This window comes from Salmo salar, chromosome 14 (assembly GCF_965601325.2).
Source record: "Salmo salar chromosome 14, fSalSal1, whole genome shotgun sequence".
NCBI classification, from domain to species: domain Eukaryota; kingdom Metazoa; phylum Chordata; class Actinopteri; order Salmoniformes; family Salmonidae; genus Salmo; species Salmo salar.
In genome coordinates this window covers 41,238,123-41,256,734 of record NC_138304.1, presented here as the reverse complement: position 1 = coordinate 41,256,734, position 18,612 = coordinate 41,238,123, and the positions used below count along the sequence as shown (strand labels likewise).

At 43.7% G+C, this 18,612-nt stretch overlaps 2 protein-coding genes across 2 annotated transcripts; one reads left to right on the top strand and one right to left on the bottom strand.

The window, feature by feature from the left end:
* Nucleotides 1–3,134: 3,134 nt before the first annotated feature.
* On the bottom strand, nucleotides 3,135–4,951 carry plekhj1 (pleckstrin homology domain containing J1). The gene is made up of 6 exons (XM_014140997.3): nucleotides 4,537–4,951; nucleotides 4,275–4,342; nucleotides 4,117–4,183; nucleotides 3,809–3,899; nucleotides 3,617–3,680; nucleotides 3,135–3,516 (listed from the first exon to the last, which is right to left on the bottom strand). Exons 1-6 carry the CDS (start codon nucleotides 4,628–4,630, stop codon nucleotides 3,433–3,435), a joined length of 468 nt encoding a protein of 155 aa, XP_013996472.1. The 5' UTR covers nucleotides 4,631–4,951; the 3' UTR covers nucleotides 3,135–3,432.
* Nucleotides 4,952–5,314: 363 nt separating this feature from the next.
* Nucleotides 5,315–18,541, top strand: sf3a2 (splicing factor 3a, subunit 2). Its single transcript, NM_001165401.1, is given in 8 exon segments — nucleotides 5,315–5,329; nucleotides 5,963–6,254; nucleotides 16,494–16,540; nucleotides 16,636–16,745; nucleotides 17,064–17,113; nucleotides 17,329–17,469; nucleotides 17,588–17,656; nucleotides 17,780–18,541. Coding segments are annotated over 7 exon segments (927 nt in total). The 5' UTR covers nucleotides 5,315–5,329; nucleotides 5,963–6,056; the 3' UTR covers nucleotides 18,092–18,541.
* The last annotated feature ends 71 nt before the right edge of the window (nucleotides 18,542–18,612 follow it).

Sequence of the window (18,612 nt, the reverse complement as noted above, 5' to 3'; positions counted from 1 at the left end):
CAGTGCCTTCAGAAAGTATTCATACCCCTTTACTATTTTCACATTTTGTTGCATTACTGCCGGAATTTCAAATGTATTAAATGTTGATTTTGTGTCACTGGCCTGCACACAATACTCCATAATGTCAAAGTGGAATTATGTTTTTATCACTGTATACAAATTAATTTAAAATGAAAAGCTGAAATGTCTTGAGTCAATAATGTGTTGTACTGGATTTGCCCCAAACATTACACTTTGTATTCAGAACAAAAAGGGAATTGCTTTGCCACATTTTTTGCATTATTACTTTAGTGCCTTGTTGCTAACAGGATGCATGTTTTTGAATATTTTTATTCTGTACAGGCTTCCTTCTTTTCACTCTGTCAATTAGGTTAGTATTATGGAGTAACTACAATGTTGTTGATCCATCCTCAGTGTTCTCCTATCAGAGCCATTCAACGATGTGACTGTTTTAAAGTCACCATTGGCCTCATTGTGAAATCCCTGAGCAGTTTCCTTTCTCTCCGGCTACTGAGTTAGTGACTGGGTTTATTGATACACCATCCGAAGTGTAATTAATAACTTAACCATGCTGAAAGGGATATTCAATGCCTGCTTTTAGTGGTTGAATCTGTGTTTGAAATTCACTGCTCGACTGAGGGACTTTACAGATAATTGTGGGTGTGGGGTACAGAGAGGAGGTAGTCATTCAAAAATCATGTTAAACACTATTATTGACACAGAGTGAGTCCATGCAACTTATGCAAATCTTTACTCCTGAACTTTAGGCTTGTCATAACAAAGGGGTTGAATACTTATTGACTCAAGACATTTCAGCTTTTCATTTTTTTTATATTTAGTTAAAACTTCAAAAAACATAATTCCACTTCGACATTATTGGTTATTGTGTGTAGGCCAGTGACAAAAAAAAACACAATTTAAACCATTTAAAATTCAGGCTGTAAGAATATTTTTTTGGGAGAAAGGGTGTAAATACTTTCATTTTGTTGCTTTACAGCCTTATTCTAAAATTGATTTAATTGTTTTTTTCCTCATCAATCTACACACAATACCCCATAATGACAAAGCAAAACCAGGTTTGTAGAAATGTTTGCAAATGTATAAAAACAAATACCCTGAAGGATCACATTTAAAGAAGTATTCAGACACTTTACTCAGTACTTTGTTGAAGCAACTTTGGCAGCGTTTACAGCCTTGAGTCTTCTTGGGTATGACGCTACAAGCTTGGCACACCTGTACTTGAGGAGTTTCTCCCATTCTTCTCAAGCTCTGTCAGGTTGGATGGGGAGCATTGCTGCACAGCTATTTTCAGGCCTCTCCAGATATGTTCAATCTGGTTCAAGTCCGGGCTCTGGATGGGAACCTCAAGGACATTCAGAGACTTGTCCCGAAGCCACTCCTGTGTTGACTTGGCTTCGTGCTGTTGTCCTGTTGGAAGGTGAACCTTTGCCCGTCTGAGGTCCTGAGCAGGTTTTCATTAAGGAGCTCTCTGTACTTTGCTCCGTTCATCTTTCCCTCGATCCTGACTAGTCTCCCAGTCACTGTCGCTGGAAAACATCCCCACAGCATGGTGCTGCCATTACCATGCTTCACCAGCGGGATGGTGCCAGGTTTCCTCCAGACGTGACGCTTGGCATTCAGGCCAAAGAGTTCAATCTTGGTTTCATCAGACCAGAGAAGCTTGTTTCTCATGGTCAGAGTCCTTTAGCAAACTCCAAGCGGGCTGTCATGTGCCTTTTACTGAGGAGTGGCTTCCGTCTGGCCACTCTACCATAATGGCCTGAATGGTGGAGTGCTGCATTCCATTTATCCCGTTCCAGCCAGTCCTCCCCAATTAAGGTGTCACCAGCGATACAGCATTTGATTATTGAAATATCAGCCTAACTCTTTGCTTTTTTTATTTGAAGAATAATCAGGAACATTTGAGACAGCTCTAGTCAGGGACTGTCGCTGGAAATCGGGGGCGTCCGGTCTCTGTGCACTAGATAGAAGTTGTTTGATTGACACAGCGTGAGCAATAGATCAACTGGTGACAGGGAGACCATTTTTACACTACATTGACTTATACATTGATTAAGCTTGGAATAAACATGTTCACTCACTCTCAAAAGGTGATGTCTTTAAAAATCGGACTTTATTCAAAAATAGAAAAATTATAGAACTCATACTTGGTGGTATTGAAGTATGACAGTGAAATGTACATTGTATTACTTGAAGTAAAAGCATAATCAGGCTTTAGGTTTAACCACACACTCAATGTGCCAAAGTAACGCAACAGAAACATTCAACATACATACCCAGACTTTATCAAAGCATTGTCATTATTGGAAGGACATTCTGCAAATCCATTGATACAGTGTCCTAGAACAGTGATGCAGTGGTGAGGAAATTGTAGTCTGGAGAAAAGTAACATGCATTGTTACCATTGTAGGATCACTGCTGCTCTATTCCAAGTCAGACTTTGATTGTGGATAAAACAGTTTTAGAGGATGACATTGTCAGTTTCACATTTAAATGAACAGTAGTCCTCAATTTGAATTAAAGTGTTAGACAAACAGATTAACTGATGTAAAATAGCTTTAAAATTAGGTAGGTAAGAAGGTAGATGAGTGCAATTCTTAAACTAGTCATGACAAGTATTTGTTACAGAGAGACTGTACACAAGCCAAATCCATTGTCTAAACAAACATGTGCAAAAGTATCATGAAAACTAAAAACATTGGTCTAAAGTACAAATAAGATCAGTAATCATAACTAACACCAATAAGATCAACTGTCGTGGAATATTAGTCAAGCTAAAAAAAAAAAAAAAGGTATTGCCAATCTGGCTAAACACATGACATATAAGAACATGAAGTGAAAAAATAAGTGGGTTGGATAAAAGTGCAGCCGGTACATCATTTCAGTCTCATTCACTGGGTGGGGGGGTTCAAGAAGTCAAAAACCTCTGCACATTCAATGGCTGACAGCTTTACCGTCTTCACATTGTACTAAGAATACAGCTTCTGACACTAGAAAACCATAGTAAAAAAAACAACATATCTACACATATAGGAAATGAGAATCACACAGCCAGCCAACTCAATGAGTGAAATGACTAAATGTACAGCAGGTGACAGAAGGGTCAAAGTTAATATTGTAGGGAAAAAAATGTGGGCCCCAGAAATTCTGGCAGGAAAAAAATTGAGTAAAAAGTTTGAATATCACTGCAGTAGCTCGTGAAACAGTTGTACAGTACGTGGATATAGGAGGCCATATCATTACAACAAACATAAAAACAGACAAACAATTAATCTAAAATATAAAAGGCTTTCCCCATTTACCTAGGTTGGACTCTTGAGCAAGAAAAGACCACTATAATATTGAGATGCTAAGGGATGTGGTTGGTGTGATGAGAAGTCCATCGTAGGTAGGCGGGGGCTACAGTACATCTTAAATGTCTTTAGGCATGAGCTGTAGGCCACTAGTGACCTGGAAGCGTGTCTCATCTTCAATACCATACTGCTCCAGAGGGTCCTAGGAGAAGGTAATCAGTGTGTATTCAGGTTGTGTAGAGTTACTTTGTAAAGTCTATGGTTAGAAGAGACCATCCAGATAACAGGTCTGTCTGTCTTACCTTGCCGGTCAGCCGGTGGATTTCTGTGCGATAGAAGATCAAGTTCTTCCTCATGAACTCATAACTGTAGGACAGATGAGGAATAGAGTGGCAACTAGGATGAGTCATGCAAAATAGTCACCCACCCTGGTCCTGAAGAGCTTCTGTAGCTGTGCACTAATAGGCAAGTGAAATGGGGCAGTCCTATATTACCTGGCCTTGATGATGGAGTCAATCCACTCCTGACACTGCTCCTGGGAGTCACACTCAAACAGGTACTTCCTCTCTGCCTCATCTAGGAAAGCTGAGAGAAGATTGGTTCCTTAGGACAGCAGTTCCCACAATGTTTTTGTATGGTGACTAAAGCTTAAAAATGACTGTTTTTCTTTTCTTGTTGGGCACTCTAGCAATGTTTCTTCTGGATAAGAGCATCTGCTAAATTACAAAAAAAGTTTTTAAAAAATTGGGTCACAGCCAACCAAACTCAACAATGAGTGCGAAGAGATCAGTTTTGGACTCACTGATAGAGAAGGCTTGGCTGTCCTCTCTTTCTACCCGACACTGCTCTAGCAACAAGGCACCCTGAGGCTGTCAAGGAGAGAAAAAACACCCACTGTCACTTGCCCAATCCTCATACAGTCAGAGACAGACATAAGATGGTGTTGGTGACTCTTCCTACCTCCTCCTCATCAGTTCGGAAGTAGAACAGGAAATTAACCACCAGCTTCACCAACCTCTTCTTTACAACTGTCATAACAGATGAGAACAAATGAATGAGCAAACGTCTCCCTGATCATGCCATCAATTTGACATTACAGTAGCCTTCCAATGAATGAGTAACAATTGCTAATCGGCAAGTTAGAGTAGCTAAGATCTAGACTAGGTGTTATGGACATCAGTGATAATGACCAAGATAGTGATCCCACTCGGATTAGTCATACCATCTCCTTTCTTCGGTCCTCGCATGCCAAGTTCCGCCGCCCTCTCAGATGGCTGGCGACTCAACGAAATGAGTTCCTTCTCATTGAAACGCATCCTGAGGCGGTTCACAAATGCAACACAGGGTTGACCGTTAATTATACAAATCTTTGGTATGCAACACTCTCAGCTAAAAAGAGCCATGTCCTTATGGCTGAGGGCAAACTAGCCTAGCTTGCTATTCTGTCAAAATGTCAGTGTTGGTAATATCCATCGTTACACGTCTCACTGCGGTAGTTTCATGCGGGTAAACTCGTTTCAGCTAGTTCCTCAAGCCGCCGCCTCCTGCTGCTGTCAGAAGAAGTGCACTTACTTTCAACTACTCGCTGCCTAACTAACAAAGCGTTATGAAATGTGTTGACTTGTGGTTGGTTAACCACACTTAGGTTGAAGTGTTCTATACTAGCCTAGCTATGTCCCTAGAAAAAAGAAAAGTGGACACTCCTTTATATGTGACACTTGCCTTCGTAGTATGGTGACCGTGTGAGGACATTCTGTGGTTGGACTGATACGCATTTGAACATTATAGGCTATAAATTATGGCCAAAGGGATGTCTCAAACTTTAGAGAGGGAAGTAATTAAGATATTGATATTTTTGTTAATCTAGTTCGTACAGTAAAGCTAAAGAAAGACCGCATTTGACATCGTCAATTTGTGTTTTGTCAATAAAGATATACAAACGTACAAAACTCATGTTCGCGCGTGCGCATGAATGTTTAAATTGTGGACAACGTGATCGAAACGTAAATGAATTGGTGAGTTTTTAAACTAGTAATTATCTGGTAAATATGGTATTAACTAGGGTATTGTATTTATTTTAATAGAGGCATCTACATATACGGCAACCAGATATGAAAAGGTGCCCCGTTTTGTTCGTTGAAAGTTAAAATCGTCATTAGGTTGTGCTACCTTGCCGGTTAGCTCAACAAAGCTACTTTAGCTAACATGCGCACCAAAACCCAGTAACGTAGATTAGATGTAACTAATTTGACTTAGTTAATACATGCAGTGCTTTTGATGTAGGAACGTTAAGTTAGCCAATGATGTAGTTATGTTTGCAAATGGACAATGTAACTAGTTAGCATTGGATAAATAGCTACCTCGTTAATTAGTCGCACGCTAATTTATTAGCTAGGTAACGTTGTGGTTTCAGTTGTTCTGCAAATGCACCATATGAAGATATTTTACGTGTTGTTCTCCAATGGTGATGGTTAGATTGGCAATAGCCAATCACAGCCACAGAGATGGCTAGTTAGTCAAGTAGTTTCCACTTTCTATGCCACAGTGCAGATTAGTTGTGGAATTTATCTAATTAATCTTAGTTATTTTTGCTAGTATTTGTTACAAACATAACATTGACAATATTCTTCCTGTATGTTTCTCCACAGTCTGAAGACATATTTTCAGACTATTTGACCAGCTGTCTAGCAGCAGCAGGAGGAGGTTTGTGTTTGAGGGTGAGTGAATAGATCGCCCGCAAAGATGGATTTCCAACACAGAGCTGGGGGCAAGACTGGGAGTGGTGGCGTGGCGTCCTCCTCGGAGAGCAACCGGGATAGGCGAGAGCGGCTCCGCCAGCTGGCCCTGGAAACCATCGACATCAACAAGGACCCCTATTTCATGAAGAACCATCTGGGCTCTTATGAGTGTAAGCTGTGTCTGACACTCCACAACAATGAGGTAAGAAAGTGCTCATTTTAACACACCCTAACTCTTCTCTTTATATGATGTTAAATTTAGGGCGGTCCCCAAGAAGAAAAATCTTGGTTGACCTGGAGTCGTCTGTTCAATCGTCCAATCGATTGGTCAAAATGTTAAAACATGTATTGTTCCCAATATAGACACACCCTATGTGTTTTAATAAAATCAACTATATGTAGGCTACTGAGCTTGTCTGATGCTTTAAACACACTGTGATTTAAATAATTAAGACACACAATTGATTTAAGGGAGCCAGAGACCAAGATAGCCTAACCAGAAGAAAAACTGTTCCCGACCCTCTTCCTCCACTGCTGCTGGCCTAAGCAGATTCTGCTGTTATGCTCCTAAGAGGCAACACCAGGAGGTGGCAATCATTTCCATTTGGAGTGCCAATTTATCTTACAATTTCTACCGATCCGTGTGGCAGTTATGATTTTCGTGGAACAGTTTAATTTACAATTAGTCTTCGTATCTCAAATTGATTATAATGTGGTTAATCAAAATTCTAAAAGTAAGTCCCATTGCCAACTATGTAAAAAGAAAATGCCTACAAATAAAAACATTGCAGCCTGCAGGTAGAACATATCCTTATAAATCACATTGGCTATGCATGGCCTGTCTGCAAGGAACTTGAAACATTGTATCAACTATTAACTTGGGTCTGGCCTGAAGCTCACTCTAGCAAACTTGCAACATTGTATAAAATATTCTGGCCTTCAGAGTTTCCAGCTCCAGTGAGTTTCGGACAGACATAGCTGTAGGCTATTTCCGCACGGGATAAGAAGTAATCAGGTAGGCCTATTTTATATTTCCACCGGATTAGAGCATGACATTTTATCCCCCTCTTTCAAGCTGAGTCATTATCGAAAGAAAGCTGGAAAGATTTTTTTAAATAGGCTACTTCTAGGATCTAAACTCAGCAAAAAAAGAAACGTCCCTTTTTCAGGACCCTGTCTTTCAAAGATAATTTGTAAAAATCCAAATAACAGCACAGATCTTCACTGTAAAGGGTTTAAGCACTGGTTCTCCTGCTTGTTAAATGAGCCATAAACAATTAATGAACATGCACCTGTGGAACGGTCGTTAAGACACTAACAGCTTACAGACGGTAGGCAATTAACATAAGATCACAGTTATGAGAACTTAGGACACTGAAGAGGCCTTTCAACTGACTCTGAAAAACACCAAAAGAAAGATGCCCAGGGTTCCCTGCTCATCTGCGTGAACGTGCCTTAGGCATGCTGCAAGGAGGCATGAGGATTGCAGATTTGCCCAGGGCAATAGATTCCAATGTCCTTACTGTGAGATGCCTAAGACAGAGCTACAGGGAGACAGGACGGACAGCTGACCGTCCTCGCAGTGGCAGACCGTCTAACAACACCTGCACAGGATCAGTACATCCGAACATCACACCTGCGGGACAGGTACAGGATGGCAACAACAACTGCCCGAGTTACACAAGGAATGCACAATCCCTCCATCAGTGCTCAGACTGTCTGCAATAGGCTGAGAGAGGATGGACTGAGGGCTTGTAGGCCTGTTGTAAGGCAGGTCCTCACCAGACATCACCGGCAACAATGTCGCCTATGGGCACAAACCCACCGTCGCTGGACCAGACAGGACTGGCAAGAAGTGCTCTTCACTGACGAGTCGCGGTTTTGTCTCACCAGGGGTGATGGTTGGATTCACGTTTATCGTCGAAGGAATGAGCGTTACACCGAGGCCTGTACTCTGGAGCGGGATCGATTTGAAGGTGGAGGGTCCGTCATGGTCTGGGGCGGTGTGTCACAGCATCATCGGACTGAGCTTGTTGTCATTGCAGGCAATCTCAATGCTGTGAGTTGCAGGGAAGACATCCTCCTCCCTCATGTGGTACCCTTCCTGCAGGCTCATCCTGACATGACCCTCCAGCACGACAATGCCACCAGCCATACTGCTCGTTCTGTGCGTGATTTCCTGCAAGACAGGAATGTCAGTGTTCTGCCATGGCCAGCAAAGAGCCCGGATCTCAATCCTATTAAGCACGTCTGGGACCTGTTGGATCAGAGGGTGAGGGCTAGGGCCATTCCCCCCAGAAATGTCCAGGAACTTGCAGATGCTTTGGTGGAAGAGGGGTGTAACATTTCACAGGAATAACTGGCAATTCTGGTGCAATCCATGAGGAGGAGATGCACTGCAGTACTTAATGCAGCTGGTGGCCACACCAAATACTGACTGTTACTTTTAATTATGACCCCCCCCCCCTTTGCTCAGGGACACATTATTCCATTTCTGTTAGTCACATCTCTGTGGAACTTGTTCAGTTTGTCTCAGTTGTTGAATCTTATGTTCATACAAATATTTACACATGTTAAGTTTGCTGAAAATAAACGCAGTTGACAGTGAGAGGATGTTTTTTATATTTCTTTGAGTTTACATGTCAATGGATTTAAAAACAGACTTCGTTTACTTTGCTGTTTGAGGTGAAGAAAAAAGTACTTTGAGAAGTTCCAGTGGTGGGGAGTTAAAAAAGTCAGAAGTACTGTCAGATCCCTAAATGGACACATTTATAGGCCTACATTTACACGCAGACCAGGTAGCCTAGGCCTACTTCTTGGCATAATCAGATTTGTGTCCTTACTCAACATTGACAGGAGCCAAAACTTGTTTTAGCCTAGGTTGTGCAGTCTGCAAACAATGTGTCCACTCCGACCATGAGAACGCTAAAAGACTGTAATAATACACTGCTCAAGAAAATTAAGGGAACACTTAAACAACACAATGTAACTCCAAGTCAATCACACTTCTGTGAAATCAAACTGTCCACTTAGGAAGCAACACTGATTGACAATACATTTCACATGCTGTTGTGCAAATGGAATAGACAACAGGTGGAAATTATAGGCAATTAGCAAGACACCCCCAATAAAGGAGTGGTTCAGCAGGTGGGGACCACAGACCACTTCTCTGTTCCTATGCTTCCTGGCTGATGTTTTGGTCACTTTTGAATGCTGGCGGTGCTTTCACTCTAGTGGTAGCATGAGACGGAGTCTACAATCCACACAAGTGGCTCAGGTAGTGCAGCTCATCCAGGATGGCACATCAATGCGAGCTGTGGCAAGAAGGTTTGCTGTGTCTGTCAGCGTAGTGTCCAGAGCATGGAGGCGCTACCAGGAGACAGGCCAGTTCATCAGGAGACGTGGAGGAGGCCGTTGGAGGGCAACAACCCAGCAGCAGGACCGCTACCTCCGACTTTGTGCAAGGAGGAGCAGGAGAAGCACTGCCAGAGCCCTGCAAAATGACCTCTAGCAGGCCACAAATGTGCATGTGTCTGCTCAAACGGTCAGAAACAGACTCCATGAGGGTGGTATGAGGGCCCGACGTCCACAGGTGGGGGTTGTGCTTACAGCACAACACCGTGCAGGACGTTTGGCATTTGCCAGAGAACACCAAGATTGGCAAATTCGCCACTGGCGCCCTGTGCTCTTCACAGATGAAAGCAGGTTCACACTGAGCATGTGACAGACTTGACAGAGTCTGGAGACACCGTGGAGAACGTTCTGCTGCCTGCAACATCCTCCAGCATGACCGGTTTGGCGGTGGGTTAGTCATGGTGTGGGGTGGCATTTCTTTGGGGGGCCGCACAGCCCTCCATGTGCTCGCCAGAGGTAGCCTGACTGCCATTAGGTACCGAGACGAGATCCTCAGACCCCTTGTGAGACCATATGCTGGTGCGGTTGGCCCTGTGTTCCTCCTAATGCAAGACAATGCTAGACCTCATGTGGCTGGAGTGTGTCAGCAGTTCCTGCAAGAGGAAGGCATTGATGCTATGGACTGGCCCGCCCGTTCCACAGACCTGAATCCAATTGAGCACATCTGGAACATCATGTCTCGCTCCATCCACCAACGCCACGTTGCACCACAGACTGTCCAGGAGTTGGCGGATGCTTTAGTCCAGGTCTGGGAGGAGATCCCTCAGGAGACCATCCGCCACCTCATCAGGAGCATGCCCAGGCGTTGTAGGGAGGTCATACAGGCACGTGGAGGCCACACACACTACTGAGCCTCATTTTGACTTGTTTTAAGGACATTACAACAAAGTTGGATCAGCCTGTAGTGTGGTTTTCCACTTTAATTTTGAGTGTGACTCCAAATCCAGACCTCCATGGGTTGATAAATTGGATTTCCATGTATTATTTTTGTGTGATTTTGTTGTCAGCACATTCAACTATGTAAAGAAAAAAGTATTTAATAAGATTATTTCTTTCATTCAGATCTAGGATGTGTTGTTTAAGTGTTCCCTTTATTTTTTTGAGCAGTATATATTGAGGGCATTATCATAAATTCACCTATCCAAACAAACATTGTGGACTAGAAATGATGGGAATTAATGTTACATTTACTACTGGTGATACTGTTGTGCCATCCCCGCGGCCTCTGCAATGGATTAGTCCACTGAGACAGGCATGAATGACAGGTGTCTCATGTGCCATAGAAAATATATATACACTACCAGTCAGAAGTTTGGACACACCTACTCATTCAAGGGTTTTTCTTTATTTTTACTATTTTCTACATTGTAGAATAATAGTGAAAACATCAAAACTATGAAGTAAAACATGTAATCATATAGTAACCAAAAAAGTGTTAAACAAATCAAAATATATTTTAGATTCATCAAAGTAGCCACTCTATGCATTGAGGACAGCTTTGCACACTTTTGGTATTCTCTCAACCAGCTTCACCTGGAATGCTTTTCCAATAGTCTTGAAGGAGTTGCTACATATGCTGAGCACTTGATGGCTTATTTTCCTTCACTCTGCAGTCCAACTTATCCCAACTGTCTCAATTGGGTTCAGGTTGGGTGATTGTGGAAGCCAGGTCATCTTATGTAGCACTCCACTCACTCTCCTTCTTGGTTAAATATCCCTTACACAGCCTGGAGGTGTTCTGGGTCATTGTCCTGTTGAAAAACAAATGATAGTCCCACTAAGCGCAAACCAGATGTGATGGTGTATCACTGCAGAATGCTGTGGTGGCCATGCTAGTTAAGTGTGCCTTGAATTCTAAATAAATCACAGACGGTGTCACCAGCAAAGCAGCCCCACACCATCACACCTCTATGCTTCACGGTGGGAACCACGCATGTGCAGATCATCTGTTCACCTACTGTTACGCGCGCCTCTTGGAGAAGGGAACGCAACTCCCCTTGGAGTGAAAAAGTATGTGATTGTTGGTGCGGGGAAGGACGACAGAGGCAGAGAGACAGAGTATACAGGGAATTTATTATTCCTAAACACGGTAAGGTGGGGAAAAGGCGCTGGACGGAACCAAAGCAAAGAAAGTAAGAGTTAGTCCCCTTTCCTACCTTACCTGCCTTCCCACAGCTTACATAACCTTTAGCACCAACTGGCGCGCTAACCAAAATACAGGTGGTGGTCTGCCCACGTCTTACCTAGTGTGCATAGACAGAGTAAATAGTACGGGTTATGTATGCCCGCAGACCTCTTGCCTAAATACTGCGTCTCACAAAGACACGGCGGTTGGAACCAAAATCTCAAATTTGGACTGATCAGACCAAAGGACAGATATCCACCGGTCTAATGTCCATTGGCCGTGTTTCTTGGCCCAAGCAAGTCTCCTCCTTATTGGTGTTCTTTAGTAGTGCTTTCTTTGTAGCAATTCAACGATGAAGGCCTGATTGATGCAGTCTCTTCTGAACATTTACATTTACGTCATTTAGCAGACGCTCTTATCCAGAGCGACTTACAAATTGGTGCATTCACCTTATGATATCCAGTGGAACAACCACTTTACAATAGTACATCTATATATATATATATATATATATATATATTTTTTTTTTTTTGGGGGGGGGGGGGTTAGGATTACTTTATCCTATCCCAGTTATACCTTAAAGAGGTGGGGTTTCAGGTGTCTCCGGAAGGTGGTGATTGACTCCGCTGTCCTGGCGTCGTGAGGGAGCTTGTTCCACCATTGGGGTGCCAGAGCAGCGAACAGTTTTGACTGGGCTGAGCGGGAACTGTGCTTCCGCAGAGGTAGGGAGGCGAGCAGGCCAGAGGTGGATGAACGCAGTGCCCTTCTTTGGGTGTAGGTACTGATCAGAGCCTGAAGGTACGGAGGTGCCGTTCCCCTCACAGCTCCGTAGGCAAGCACCATGGTCTTGTAGCAGATGCGAGCTTCAACTGGAAGCCAGTGGAGTGTGCGGAGGAGCGGGGTGACGTGAGAGAACTTGGGAAGGTTGAACACTAGACGGGCTGCGGCGTTCTGGATGAGTTGTAGGGGTTTAATGGCACAGGCAGGGAGCCCCGCCAACAGCGAGTTGCAGTAATCCAGACGGGAGATGACAAGTGCCTGGATTAGGACCTGCGCCGCTTCCTGTGTGAGGCAGGGTCGTACTCTGCGAATGTTGTAGAGCATGAACCTACAGGATCGGGTCACCGCCTTGATGTTAGCGGAGAACGACAGGGTGTTGTCCAGGGTCACGCCAAGGCTCTTAGCACTCTGGGAGGAGGACACAATGTAGTTGTCAACCGTGATGGCGAGATCATGGAACGGGCAGTCCTTCCCCGGGAGGAAGAGCAGCTCCGTCTTGCCGAGGTTCAGCTTGAGCTGGTGATCCGTCATCCACACTGATATGTCTGCCAGACATGCAGAGATGCGATTCGCCACCTGGTTATCAGAAGGGGGGGAAAGGAGAAGATTAATTGTGTGTTGTCTGCGTAGCAATGATAGGAGAGACCATGTGAGGATTTGACAGAGCCAAGTGACTTGGTGTATAGCGAGAATAGGAGAGGGCCTAGAACTGAGCCCTGGGGGACACCAGTGGTGAGAGCACATGGTGCGGAGACGGATTCTTCGCCACGCCACCTGGTAGGCGCGACCTGTCAGGTAGGACGCAATCCAAGAGTGAGCCGCGCCGGAGATGCCCAGCTCGGAGAGGAGGATCTGATGGTTCACAGTATCAAAGGCAGCAGATAGGTCTAGAAGGATGAGAGGAGAGAGAGTTAGCTTTAGCAGTGCAGACAGCCTCCATGACACAGAAGAGCAGTCTCAGTTGAATGACCGGTCTTGAAACCTGACTGATTTGGATCAAGAAGGTCATTCTGAGAGAGATGGCAAGAGAGCTGGCCAAGGATGGCAATGCTCAAGAGTTTTGGAGAGAAAAGAAAGAAGGGATACTGGTCTGTAGTTGTTGACATCGGAGGGATCGAGTGTAGGTTTTTTGAGAAGGGGTGCAACTCTCGCTCTCTTGAAGACGGAAGGGACGTAGCCAGCGGTCAAGGATGAGTTGATGAGCGAGGTGAGGTAAGGGAGAAGGTCTCCGGAAATGGTCTGGAGAAGAGAGGAGGGGATAGGGTCAAGCGGGCAGGTTGTTGGGCGGCCGGCCGTCACAAGTCGCAAGATTTCATCTGGAGAGAGAGGGGAGAAAGAGGTCAAAGCATAAGGTAGGGCAATGTGAGCAGGACCAGCGGTGTCGTTTGACTTAACGAGGATCGGATGTCGTCAACCTTCTTTTCAAAATGGTTGACAAAGTCATCCGCAGAGAGGGAGGGGGAGGAGGATTCAGGAGGGAGGAGAAGGTGGCAAAGAGCTTCCTAGGGTTAGAGGCAGATGCTTGGAATTTAGAGTGGTAGAAAGTGGCTTTAGCAGCAGAAAGAAAGTAAGAAAATGTGGAGAGGAGGGAGTGAAAAGATGCCAGGTCCGCAGGGAGGCTAGTTTTCCTTCATTTCCGCTCGGCTGCCCGGAGCCCTGTTCTGTGAGATCGCAATGAGTCGTCAAGCCACGGAGCAGGAGGGGAGGACCGAACCGGCCGGGAGGATAGGGGACATAGAGAGTCAAAGGATGCAGAAAGGGAGGAGAGGAGGGTTGAGGAGGCAGAATCAGGAGATTGGTTGGAGAATGATTGAGTAGAGGGAAGAGATGATAGGATGGAAGAGGAGAGAGTAGCAGGAGAGAGAGAGCGAGAGTGAACAGTTGCGTTTGAAGTGTCTGTTACTTGAACTCGGTGAAGCATTTATTTGGGCTGCAATTTCTGAGGCTGGTAACTCTAATGAACTGCAGCAGAGGTAACTCTGGGTCTTCCTTTCCTGTGGCAGTCTTCATGAGAGCCAGTTTCATCATAGCGCTTGATAGTTTTTGCGATTCTACTTGGAAGAAACTTTCAAAGTTCTTATTTTTCCGAAATGACTGACCTTCATGTCTTAAAGTAATGGCGGACCGTCGTTTCTCTTTGCTTATTTGAGCTGTTCTTGCCATAATATGGACTTGGTCTGTCCTCTGTATACCACACCTACCTTGTCACAACACAACTGATTGGCTCAAATGCATTAACCTGTTAGGGCTAGGGGGCAGCATTTGCACGTCTGGATAAAAAAAATGTACCCGATTTAATCTGGTTACTAATCCTACCCAGTAACTAGAATATGCATATACTTATTATATATGGATAGAAAACACTCTAAAGTTTCTAAAACTGTTTGAATGGTGTCTGTGAGTATAACAGAACTCATTTGGCAGGCAAAACCCTGAGACATTTTCTGACAGGAAGTGGATACCTGATGTGTTGTATTGACTTTAAACCTATCCCATTGAAAAACACAGGGGCTGAGGAATATTTTGGCACTTCCTATTGCTTCCACTAGATGTCACCAGCCTTTACAAAGTGTTTTGAGTCTTCTGGAGGGAGATCTGACCGAACAAGAGCCATGGAACGATGATGTCCCATTAGACACCTGGCGCGCGAGTTCATGTTGGGTACCCTCGTTCCAATACGTTATAAAAGAGTATGCATTCGTCCACCTTGAATATTATTCATGTTCTGGTTAAAAAAGGCCCTAATGATTTATGCTATACAACGTTTGACATGTTTGAACGAACGGAAATATATTTTTTCCCCTCGTTCATGACGAGAAGTCCGGCTGGCTTAGATCATGTGCTAACAAGACGGAGATTTTTGGACATAAATGATGAGCTTTTTTGAACAAAACTACATTCGTTATGGACCTGTGATACCTGGAAGTGACATCTGATGAAGAGAATCAAAGGTAATGGATTATTTACATAGTATTTTCGATTTTAGATCTCCCCAACATGACGTCTAGTCTGTATCGCAACGCGTATTTTTCTGGGCGCAGTGCTCAGATTATTGCAAAGTGTGATTTCCCAGTAAGGTTATTTTTAAATCTGGCAAGTTGATTGCGTTCAAGAGATGTAAATCTATAATTCTTTAAATGACAATATAATATTTTACCAATGTTTTCTAATTTTAATTATTTAATTTGTGACGCTGACTTGACTGCCGGTTATTGGAGGGAAACGATTTCCTCAACATCAATGCCATAGTAAAACGCTGTTTTTGGATATAAATATGAACTTGATAGAACTAAAAATGCATGCATTGTCTAACATAATGTCCTAGGAGTGTCATCTGATGGAGATTGTAAAAGGTTAGTGCATCATTTTAGCTGGTTTTATGGTTTTGGTGACCCTGTCTTTGACTTGACAAAACATTACACACAACTCTTGTAAATGTACTGTCCTAACATACTCTAAATTTATGCTTTCGCCGTAAAACCTTTTTGAAATCGTAAAACGTGGTTAGATTAAGGAGATGTTTATCTTTCAAATGGTGTAAAATAGTTGTATTTTTGAAAAATTTGAATTTTGACATTTGGATTCAAATTTGCCGCTCTTGAAATGCACCTGCTGTTGATGGAGTGCACCACGGGTGGCACGCTAGCGTCCCACCTAGCCCATAGAGGTTAAGAAGGAAAGACATTTCACAAAGTAACTTTTAACAAGGCACACCTGTTAATTGAAATGCATTCCAGGTGACTACCTCATGAAGCTGGTTGAGAGAATGGCAAGAGTTAGCAGAGCTGTCATCAAGGCAAAGGGGGTGGCTACTTTGAAGAATCTCAAATATAAAATATATTTTGATTTGTTTAACACTTTTTTTTGGTCACTACATGATTCCGTATGTGTTTTCATAGTTTTGATGTCTTTATTATTATTTTACAATGTAGAAAATTGTACAAATAAAGAAATGTGTTCAAACTTTTGACTGGTGCTGCATATATTTGCAACTGCTCAACTAAAAAAACTTGGTCGACCTACAGACTTTCGACCAAACAATATACCAGTCGACAAAATGTGGTCAGCCCTAGTTCAAAAGGTTGATTTGAATTCGTGATCTTAACCGTTTTCTCATTACAGGGCAGCTATCTGGCCCATACACAGGGAAAGAAGCATCAGACCAATTTGTAAGTACATATCTATTACTACTTAAAAAATGTTTATTTAATTTAAGAACTTTGTATATTTGGTGTTGCTCACTTCCCTTTTTTGTTGAATGCAGAGCGAGAAGAGCAGCCAAAGAGGCAAAAGAAGCCCCTGCCCAGCCAGCCCCCGAAAAGGTGAAGGTTGAGGTCAAGAAATTTGTGAAGATTGGTCGACCAGGGTACAAAGGTAGGTTATGTGTTTTGATATTAGTTAGTCATCAAGGATTCAATGACTCCAGAACAATCCTATGTACTGTCAGGGTTCTCCCCAGGATTTTATAACAAGGTGGTGCTGCTGAGTACAGGTGGGTGTGCAGTGGCCCCAAGTTTTGCATTTTTGAATAGTTGTAAATGCAATTTTTTGCAATCTAGAGAAAAAAAAGTCCTTAAATGATGATATAGTTAAACAAAATAGTGGGGCAGTCCACAAGGTGGCGCAGCGTCCCTCTTGCATTCTTTGGGGAGAATCGTGGAGCTGAACTGATATTATTTCCCTTGTCAACAGTAACCAAGCAGAGAGATCCAGAGAGTGGGCAACAGTCTTTACTTTTCCAGGTGAGTCTGAATGAAACATGGACATAATTAACATGGGTCAAATCAAATTTTATTGGTCACATACAGGTGTTTAGCAGATGTTATTGCGGGTGTAGTGAAATGCTTGTTGTAGTGAGACACGACAAGGTCAGATCAATGGCGGGGAAGCAATTTCTACTGTTCTGAGTCTTGGGACACACTGGTTACCTTGAGTAACTGTCCTCCTCCCTTATCAGATTGATTACCCAGAGATAGCGGAGGGCATAGGGCCCAGGCATCGCTTCATGTCTGCATACGAGCAGCGCATCGAGCCCCCAGACCGTCGTTGGCAGTACCTTCTACTGGCTGCAGAACCATATGAGACCATCGCCTTCAAGGTGAGTGTCTTCATTTGGACCTAAGGGAATCCCCAATCACTCCAATTTGTCTTTGCCTCGTACTGTTTTCCTGTGAATGACAAATCATACCTGTTTTGTATGTTCTGTATTTCTGCAGGTGCCAAGCAGAGAGATTGATAAAGCCGAGAGTCGCTTCTGGACCCACTGGAACAAAGATACAAAACAGGTATGGTACTGGTGCTGACAGTCCCATGGATGGTCGTATCTTTTGGAGGATATTTGGGTATTAATAGAATCCTGAACTGAATATCCACATCATGTAATCCCCCTCCCCCCAATATCTTTCCAGTTTTTCCTCCAATTCCACTTCAAGATGGAGAAATCCCTCGCTCCACCCAGCGGACCCGTACCCCCGATGGGTGTAAAGCGCCCCCCTCCGCTGATGAGTGGGATAGGGCCTCGGCCCCCCAATGAGGCCATGCCCCCTCCACCCCCAGGGGGGATGCATATGCCCCCCTTGCCCCCTGGTGCCCCTGGCCCTCCTCAGATGCACCACCACCATCAGATGCAACACGGTGGCCCCGGGATGGGCATGCCACCCCTGATGAGACCCCCGCTCCCTTCTGACAGTCATGGAGGAATGCCCCATCAAAACAACTGATTGTGTTTGCCTATCGTTTGGTTGCTATTACACTACAGTGCCCCTTCATTGGACTGTGTCAAGTGTACTGTTTCAATATACACTTTCTAAACTGGATGACACGTTGTCTATCCACATGCTTTTCTACCGACGGACCATATTCAGTAGGTTTTGTACACAGTTGCCAAGGGAATTTTGTCATACTGATATATTGTCTCTGGCAGCATCTACACTAGGGGTACTACTCAGAATTAAGCAGTGTACATGTAATGGTCATGCATTCTAAGTGTTCTGATAGTGTGGATATTGTAAGGTAGTCATTGTTTTGTGAGCTCTGTAATAGCACCAGTATGAATAGACTCCTCTGTATTGTAGATGTTGAGCCCTCTGAATTAAACAACATCTTTGACAATCCACAACTCATCTTTAAATATACTTTTTTTTTAAATAATAAAGAATGTGGAAAAGTGAGTTGTATCTTATGACATTACTCTGTGCTTCGCTGTAAAGAAAATGTGTTTAGCTACAAAGACATTATATGC

Bases quoted from the DNA above. Each gene is read 5' to 3' on its own strand.
- plekhj1 (XM_014140997.3), bottom strand. From the start codon at position 4,630: ATGCGTTTCAATGAGAAGGAACTCATTTCGTTGAGTCGCCAGCCATCT. The intron at 4,184-4,274 runs GTAGGAAGAGTC...TCTCCTTGACAG, and splicing joins TCCGAACTGATGAGGAGGAG to CCTCAGGGTGCCTTGTTGCT. The intron at 3,681-3,808 runs GTAATATAGGAC...TCTGTCCTACAG, and splicing joins GACTCCATCATCAAGGCCAG to TTATGAGTTCATGAGGAAGA.